The sequence below is a fragment of the Lissotriton vulgaris genome, chromosome 12 (genome assembly GCF_964263255.1).
Source record: "Lissotriton vulgaris chromosome 12, aLisVul1.2, whole genome shotgun sequence".
NCBI classification, from domain to species: Eukaryota; Metazoa; Chordata; class Amphibia; order Caudata; family Salamandridae; genus Lissotriton; species Lissotriton vulgaris.
In genome coordinates this window covers 130,667,689-130,677,038 of record NC_141700.1, presented here as the reverse complement: position 1 = coordinate 130,677,038, position 9,350 = coordinate 130,667,689, and the positions used below count along the sequence as shown (strand labels likewise).

General features: G+C 45.6%; 1 protein-coding gene across 1 annotated transcript in view; it reads left to right on the top strand.

Annotated features, from left to right (window-relative positions):
- NPR1 (natriuretic peptide receptor 1) overlaps positions 1–7,868 on the top strand; it is a 790,721-nt gene extending 782,853 nt beyond the window's left edge. Inside the window, exon 22 of the mRNA XM_086947572.1 lies at positions 5,894–7,868. Within this exon, the coding sequence (XP_086803698.1) occupies positions 5,894–5,956 (63 nt within the window). The 3' untranslated portion in view covers positions 5,957–7,868. The remainder of the gene's footprint in view (positions 1–5,893) is intronic.
- Positions 7,869–9,350: the final 1,482 nt, after the last annotated feature.

The window sequence follows — 9,350 nt, the reverse complement described above, 5'->3', positions numbered from 1 at the left end:
GGTTGCACAGCTTAGTTCCTCAGTTCTTAAAAGCATACGTCTGCCGCCTGACGCGTTTCGTTATTCACTTCTTCAGAGGCGTTGCAGTCGAAGGACGCACAGGGCCACACCCACCTTCTTAAGTCCCATCGCACGCTGATATGCAGCTGCTATGAATTAGACTGTGCGTGTGACTGCTGGGAGATGTAGTCCATCTTGCTTCCTTGAATATTTGCCCCAAGGGTTTGGGCTGCGCTGATTCTTATGTCGTGTGCCACTACAAGTCCCGCATCATCCAGGCTAGTGGCCCCCTACACTTGGGGTGGTGCCCGCTCAGCGGCTGGCCTGCCGCTTAAACATCAAAGCTCCAAGGGGTGACCAAGTCGAGCAGCACTCACAACACGACACGCTTTTCCCCAAACAAGCGATTTTATTCAGGTTGCACAGCTTAGTTCCTCAGTTCTTAAAAGCATACGTCTGCCGCCTGACGCGTTTCGTTATTCACTTCTTCAGAGGCGTTGCAGTCGAAGGACGCACAGGGCCACACCCACCTTCTTAAGTCCCATCGCACGCTGATATGCAGCTGCTATGAATTAGACTGTGCGTGTGACTGCTGGGAGATGTAGTCCATCTTGCTTCCTTGAATATTTGCCCCAAGGGTTTGGGCTGCGCTGATCCTTATGTCGTGTGCCACTACAAGTCCCGCATCATCCAGGCTAGTGGCCCCCTACACTTGACAGACGTATGCTTTTAAGAACTGAGGAATTAAGCTGTGCAACCTGAATAAAATCGCTTGTTTTGGGAAAAGCGTGTCGTGTTGTGAGTGCTGCTCGACTTGGTCACCCCTTGGAGCTTTGATGTTTAAGCGGCAGGCCAGCCGCTGAGCGGGCACCACCCCAAGTGTAGGGGGCCACTAGCCTGGATGATGCGGGACTTGTAGTGGCACACGACATAAGGATCAGCGCAGCCCAAACCCTTGGGGCAAATATTCAAGGAAGCAAGATGGACTACATCTCCCAGCAGTCACACGCACAGTCTAATTCATAGCAGCTGCATATCAGCGTGCGATGGGACTTAAGAAGGTGGGTGTGGCCCTGTGCGTCCTTCGACTGCAACGCCTCTGAAGAAGTGAATAACGAAGCGCGTCAGGCGGCAGACGTATGCTTTTAAGAACTGAGGAATTAAGCTGTGCAACCTAAATAAAATCGCTTGTTTGGGGAAAAGCGTGTCGTGTTGTGAGTGCTGCTCGACTTGGTCACCCCTTGGAGCTTTGATGTTTAAGCGGCAGGCCAGCCGCTGAGCGGGCACCACCCCAAGTGTAGGGGGCCACTAGCCTGGATGATGCAGGACTTGTAGTGGCACACGACATAAGGATCAGCGCAGCCCAAACCCTTGGGGCAAATATTCAAGGAAGCAAGATGGACTACATCTCCCAGCAGTCACACGCACAGTCTAATTCATAGCAGCTGCATATCAGCGTGCGATGGGACTTAAGAAGGTGGGTGTGGCCCTGTGCGTCCTTCGACTGCAACACCTCTGAAGAAGTGAATAACTAAACGCGTCAGGCGGCAGGCGTATGCTTTTAAGAACTGAGGAATTAAGCTGTGCAACCTGAATAAAATCGCTTGTTTGGGGAAAAGCGTGTCGTGTTGTGAGTGCTGCTCGACTTGGTCACCCCTTGGAGCTTTGATGTTTAAGCGGCAGGCCAGCCGCTGAGCGGGCACCACCCCAAGTGTAGGGGGCCACTAGCCTGGATGATGCGGGACTTGTAGTGGCACACGACATAAGGATCAGCGCAGCCCAAACCCTTGGGGCAAATATTCAAGGAAGCAAGATGGACTACATCTCCCAGCAGTCACACGCACAGTCTAATTCATAGCAGCTGCATATCAGCGTGCGATGGGACTTAAGAAGGTGGGTGTGGCCCTGTGCGTCCTTCGACTGCAACGCCTCTGAAGAAGTGAATAACGAAACGCGTCAGGCGGCAGACGTATGCTTTTAAGAAATGAGGAATTAAGCTGTGCAACCTGAATAAAATCGCTTGTTTGGGGAAAAGCGTGTCGTGTTGTGAGTGCTGCTCGACTTGGTCACCCCTTGGAGCTTTGATGTTTAAGCGGCAGGCCAGCCGCTGAGCGGGCACCACCCCAAGTGTAGGGGGCCACTAGCCTGGATGATGCGGGACTTGTAGTGGCACACGACATAAGGATCAGCGCAGCCCAAACCCTTGGGGCAAATATTCAAGGAAGCAAGATGGACTACATCTCCTAGCAGTCACACGCACAGTCTAATTCATAGCAGCTGCATATCAGCGTGCGATGGGACTTAAGAAGGTGGGTGTGGCCCTGTGCGTCCTTCGACTGCAACGCCTCTGAAGAAGTGAATAACGAAACGCGTCAGGCGGCAGACGTATGCTTTTAAGAACTGAGGAATTAAGCTGTGCAACCTGAATAAAATCGCTTGTTTGGGGAAAAGCGTGTCGTGTTGTGAGTGCTGCTCGACTTGGTCACCCCTTGGAGCTTTGATATATATATATATATATATATATACTCCACGCCGGCCAAAGAAAAACCACCGCTGCCTGAACAGGGGGCGCGTGGGCGCGTCGATGATAACGGACCTCTTAGGCACGGTCCGAACAATTTGCCACACTTCCCACAACAAGAGAGTCGACGCCGGGTCCTTAGGCCAAAGTATTGTTTAATGTCAGCCGATAATGTTAGACGCGTTTTGCCTGCCCAGCAGGGCACGCCTGCTGGGCAGGCGAAACGCGTCTAACATTATCGGCTGACATTAAACAATACTTTGGCGTAAGGACCCGGCGTCGACTCTCTTGTTGTGGGAAGTGTGACAAAAAAAAAAATATATATATATATTCGTGGATTTTAAATTTATTTCAGACACCATGATGCGTTTTGTATATATAGCACCATGGTACATATATGTGACACTAGGGCTTGAAAATCTAGACTTATTTACCTGTCAATATTTTATTTTCAATATTTTGTCCTTGATATTGTGTTCCATCAATATTCTGGTGTCGATATTAGTCAGGACGCACGCCCATTTGGGTGGTTCACCAGTCAGTTGCAAATGTATCAGTGTTTGAGCTGTACATCAGTTAGGCACATTCACACGGCAGGGCCTATTCACGAAATCATTTTGAGTACTTAAAGTAGCACTCGACTAGTATTCTTTTCTGTACTCGTACATTCCTTTGTGAATTGGTAGCAAAACTTCTAAAGTATTTTATTTGCAATTAGTAAAAGGACTGTATCCCATTTACAATTTTACCAATAAGGATTTGGGTGTTTCAGAGTTGACTTACAAAGTCATGTAAAAGAGTACTCGTTTAGTACTGCTTCTATTACTCAGATGTGTTTTTGAATTGGCCCCAAGGTGTTCATGGAAAGAGGGGGTCAAGCAACGCTTGTTGGATTTGAGAGGTATCTTTCATCCATGGGAAGTTTTTAAAATAAATAGCACTTAACAACAAACATCTGTTGCATGTCAATGGTACAAGGCAACCTCTCACAGTGAATCCACGCTCTACAAATGCACCTGGTGTGTAATGGCACCTCATGGCATGGTCATGTTGCATAATCAAGCACAATGATCAAACGTGGATGGCTTAACCATGCACCATTAATGCACTAGTGAGGAGAGCCCTGGATGAATCTGATTACAGTGACTCAGTTTGGAAGGCATGACCTGATAGCGTAGCATGTGCCTTTTTCTACTTTTTGTTGACCTTCCCCTTGGGTACATAGCCATGTGCCTTGACACACTGTGCATGTGGCCTTAGCCATAGCCCTTCACAGTGAAGTTTTGTTTTAGCAGTCGTTACAGTTTGCATTATCTTTACTCTTGGGGAGCAGGTGATGTAAGAGGTACAGCCATGTGCAGTGACTCCACTTGGAATGGAACTTGTGGTGCATACCCATGTCCAGTGATCACACACAGGATGGAACCTGTGTTGCACAGCCATTTGTTGTGATCACACATGGAATGGGACCTATGGTGCATCACCATGTGTTGTGATTGCACACAAGATTGGACCTGTGGTGCATAGCAACATGTTGCGCTTGAGCTTGCACTTCGTATGGGATCTTTGGGGTATTGCCATGTGTTGTGGATGCAGTTGGGATGGGCCTGTGGTTCGTAGCCATGTGCAATGGTCGCACATAGGAAGGAACCTATGGTCCGTAGCCATATGTTGGGATCACACTTGGAATAAGACCTATGGTAAATAGCCATGTGCTGTGATGCATTTAGGGAAAGACCTGTGGTGCACAGCCTTGTGTTGTGATTGATCTTTGGTTGGGCCTTTTAGTGCGTAGCCATGTGTTGTGTTTGGATGGCGCGTGTGGTGCATGGCCACCTCCTATAACTGCACTCCGAATCGAACCTGTGATCCATAGCCATGTGTTGCGCTTGAACGGGAATGGAATCTGTGGTGCATAGCCATGCTCTGTGATTGCACTTGGGATTGAACCTACAGAGCGTAGCAATATGTTGTTTTAGCAGTTGGCATGAGACCTGTGGTGCATAGCCATGTGTTGTGACCGTACCTGGGACAGGACCTGTGATGAGTAGCCATGTGTTGCCACTGCACTTGGGATGGGACCTTTGGTGTGTATTCATGTGTTATGGTCACTCTTGGGATGGAACCTATGGTTGCATTACCATGTTTTGTGATCGCACTTCATATGAAACCGGTGGTGCTTAGCCATGTGTTGTTGTTTGTATGTGTCTTCTCATGGGTGTATCATTAAGTATTGATTGTACTGGGAGGGTCTTTGGGCATTGCCAAGTGTGGTGACGGCACTTAAGGACATGGCTTGGGGCATAGTGATGGACGGTAATTTTACTTGTATCTTGGCTGACCTTGTCCGAATTGTATAGAAATGTGCATGGTTGCCCTTAGGGCGTAAACACACATGGTGATTACTAGTGTGAAGTGTTGCCCTTGGGTGTTGTCATGCAAGTTAATTGAACCTGAGAAGCATGGTGTTGGGGAGTAGATATGTAAAGTGATTGAACTTAATGGAATGGCATCGGGTGTAGCCTTGCACAGCGAGTATACTTGGCGTCCCAGCATTCATAAATGTGTGCAGCGATTACAGTTGCAGAGAGGTAGATGGCACTAGGGGGTATATTAAGACTTCATTATTGAGCTGGGCTCATATCAGGGTGACAGGTGGGAATTAGCCAAATACAATGATTACAACTGCTGGGGCTGTGATTTTGCGGTCATAACCATCTCTAGTGATTGCTTTTACAGTCATAGCTGGGTAAAACGTGGGGGTATCCACTGCAAGTGATTGTACATGTGGATTTCACTTGGGCAGCATATTGAAATAGTTTCTTCCGCCTGAATGGTGTGGTCATTCACAGTAATTGAGCTATAGAGGCAAGAGACAAGTGTTTGCCAACACATCTCCTAATCTTCTGGTGTACAGCAAGGGTTGAGGCAGGCAATGGTGTATGCATGCAAGAATTGTTAGACACATCCCCCTTGTGCCTGCCAGCAGAGCAAGTGTAGGATCACTCAAGAGTCTTCCTGCAATAAAAACCTTACATTTGCTCTTCCTTTTGGAAGAGTGTTGTCGATTCCCTCCATACCCTTCTCTCAATGAGAGTGTTTCCCTGTCCTTTTTGTGATTCCTGCATTCCATTAGCCTTACCCAACAGAAGAGCCATATTCCATTAATTGTGGACTTCCTATTAGAAAAGGTTTCTTCTGTTATTCATGGAACCCACGTAGTCCATGCTCCAGTAAGACGTGGTGTCTGCTGTCTCCTGTTTACCAGACATGTCATTGTCATTTACCTGCAGTGTTTTTTCTTTTCAAAGTCATGCTCCACTCTCTGAAATCTACAGGGTCCAACTTCTAATTGTTTTTCTCCTCACACAGGGAAAAGGAAAAGTGAGAACGTATTGGCTTCTTGGCGAACGGGCCAGCAGTACCCGAGGCTGATCATATTTCCTGGAAAAGTGCATGCCTTCCTCGCTGCAGTTTGGGTTCAACAGAGAGCTACTTGGGCATCTTCTTGACACCTCCACAGTCTGGCTCACGCACCAAAGAGCTGATGGGGACCCTTCAGAAGAAGCTGCACAGGTGGAAAATGTGGGGTGCCAAGCCAACCTGCTATAGAAGATACTGTCATTTCCCTTACTCCCCCTCTCTTTTGTGCAGAAGCTTCCGACACACTTGAAATCTGTGTCAGCTGCCAAGAATACACCTATGTGTTTACGTTTATGTTCAAGAGGCAGAGATACCTCAACTTCACACCTTAAGATCAGCATAATTTAGTGCCAGGGGTAAATGCCTGGTTGGGAGACGGTGCAAGGAGCACAGTCCCTCCCAACCACCATCAGCTTTCTTACCGGTTGACCCAACATGTTTCTTTTCTCGAAGCACTTTTATGGAAGACACCCTTGAACATCCATAGACCAAGAGCCAGTGTTGCCTTGCTGTCATGATGGCACCACAGAAGCGCAAAAGAAAAATGCAAGAAGTTTGGTGACGGAGGCATGGGGTGGGCAGTGATGACTGAATGATGGTTACCAAAGTGGGAATAACCACAGTCTCACCTGATTCACCTCAAACGACAGACATAATAGCCTTCCCTGTCCAACGTCTACAAAGCACGCCTTAAACTTTAACAGAAGGGGCAGGCTCACTCTTTTCTGCAGAAGTAGAACAAAGTCTCTCCAAGAGCGGATAAAAACCATAATATAAACAAATAGGGAATTACATTGATCAATAGGAACAATAAAGTTCCATCCCCTTGACAGACAACCCTGGACCTTAAAACATTGTATATCCTGTCACACAATGTATACCGCTCTATTTGTGACCAGCATAAACTTACCTGTCGACGAAGATTTTAGATGAGTTGTCCAGGGAAAGGCCATTTAGGACATTCTGTACAAAGTGCAAAGCACATTATGAAAAGATGTACAAATTCTTTACGACGACTGTAGAGAAGTTCATGCTTATCCTATTCAGAAGCCAATAGTGATGCATAGTTTCTTCAAGCACTCCCTAGAGAAGTATCGGATTTTAGAGATTCAAGAATGTGGGTGAAATTCTGTATTAAGACTCTTAAATATATGGGATTAAATAAAGCTAGTCTTATATCACTAAGTGTGGAATCCTTAAAAACGTTTACAGTGGTCTAGAGAACACCTGCTGGGTTGTTCACAGAAGAGTGAATGGAGATGTTCAAAAAGCTATGGGTAATGAATGGAGAAATTTGGCACATTATTCACAGAAGAGTCTTCAGCAATGTATATAATCTATAGATAAGGAATTAAAAATTTGGGTTTTTCACTGTTCACAGACAGGTTTGTAGAAATGTTCAGATATTGATAGCTGAGAATCGGGAAATCTGTGAGCCTGTTGAAATGTAAAAAAAGAAAAATCTAAGGTTGATGATCATTTTTGTCATGAAGGTTCATTAAAGAGTGTATGGAAATGTACAAAAATCCACGAGTAATGAATGGAAAAATTTGTCATCAGTGATCATGGGGGAGTCTTTAGCAATGTACAATTATCTATAGGTAATGAATAAAGAGTTTAGTTGTCCCTATTCATAGACAGATCTGTAGAAATGTACAGAAATCTATAGATGACAAATGGAAAAAGTTTTTGATCGCAGAGGAGCTCACAAAATATAAAGATGAACAGACAGTTCTACCAATGCGCACATTGAAATGTAAGGAAATTGATAAGTGGTGAATGGAGACCTCAGTTGTTAATGTACACGCACAAATCTATGGAAATGTTTGGGATTCTACAGGTAATGAATGTATAATTTTGTATTAGCTGTTACAGAACAGTCAATTGAAATGTTTTGAAATGTATAAAGAGACTACAGAAAGTATTTGTATACTCCGAGTGTTTGGTGTTTTGTCCTACAGAATTTCATAAGATGATAGCTATTTATGCTAGATGTACTACAGGTGTAGAACTCAGCACTTTTCTACAAGTTTATAGAAAAAAATATTTTTAATAGATATGTACCCCCTCCCACCCCCACTTTCTGTTTGGAACTATACTAGTCAAAATATGTATTGCTTTGGCCACGAATGTCCTTTGGTGATGTTTCAGCACATTTGTCTGTTCGATACTTCCTGGTTAAGAATGTCTCTCTCGAAAATGGTGACATGATTTGATGGAACCAGTCCCCGCAAGAGTGCTGTGTGACTCGTCGTAACCCACAGGTTTACTGGGATCTGTATCTTCTCTTCAAATGTGGTTATGTTTGAATGTCAAAAGGGTCAAGTTGTCGTTTTTTACTGCTCGCTTGTAGGAAGCTGGCTCTCTACATAGTGCACTAAAATGAAGTTCACTGTGTAGAGAGTCCAAGGAGACCCAAATTGATATACAGAGACAAAAGTAGATAATACTAACGCTCTATTTGTGGCAGTGTGGGTGAGCAGTTAGGTTTATCAGAGGGTAATGCTAAGCATTTGTTGTACTCACAGAGGCAATAAATGAGACACATACTCAAGAATAAATCCAAGGCCAATTTGCAAAAATAACATTCATTTTTATATAATTTTTTAGACCAAACACTTCGTTCTACAGGAAGTACTTTTTAAAGAAGGCAATTTTCAAGTTTGCTAAATGCATATGGCTGAGATACCCGCCACCCCCTCTCAACACAATCCCCAAAGGAGGGAAACCGGAAACAGTTCTTGAAGTTTTTGGAAGAGGGAGGGAGTGACCCTCCCGGCCGTATTTATTAAAACAAAAATTAAAACATTAAACAGTTTCATATTAATGTACAATTTCATTACCACATTGCGATGTTTGGCTAACCTTAACAGATTCTCTAATACAGAGGTTCTCCTAGCCGAACTAACATCCTACAAACATTCATTTACTTGAAATTATGAAATTGTACATCCTAACGTTTAAGGGCCAACGGCAAGGTCGTAACCGGTGTCAAGATCCCTAACCAGAAATACCCCCCCCACTGGTGAGGGGCGACAGCACTGAGGCGTACCTCAAGTGCAACTACCAATTTCCCTTTGACTTGACGGGGGCACCAATAAAACTCGACGCCACTTAAAGGTCGTTCGAGGACTCGTGTGAGGTATCTAGAAGGTAGCGTAGACCCCCCCCCAAACCCCGCACAACTTACCACATCTGCCGTCGCAGACGTCACTGGCCCCGGGAAATTCCCCAGGAGGGGGCTGTAACCCCTCCTACACAGGAAGGGGCCTTGACCGCCTTTCCTTTTCTTTCGGCGACCCATCCTTAGAAGGGACCGCCTCCCCATTGAGGGGCCTATGGCCACCTCTCCCGAGCGCTCCCATCCGTGTTGGGTGACGCCCACTCATAGGGATCTTCCAATTAG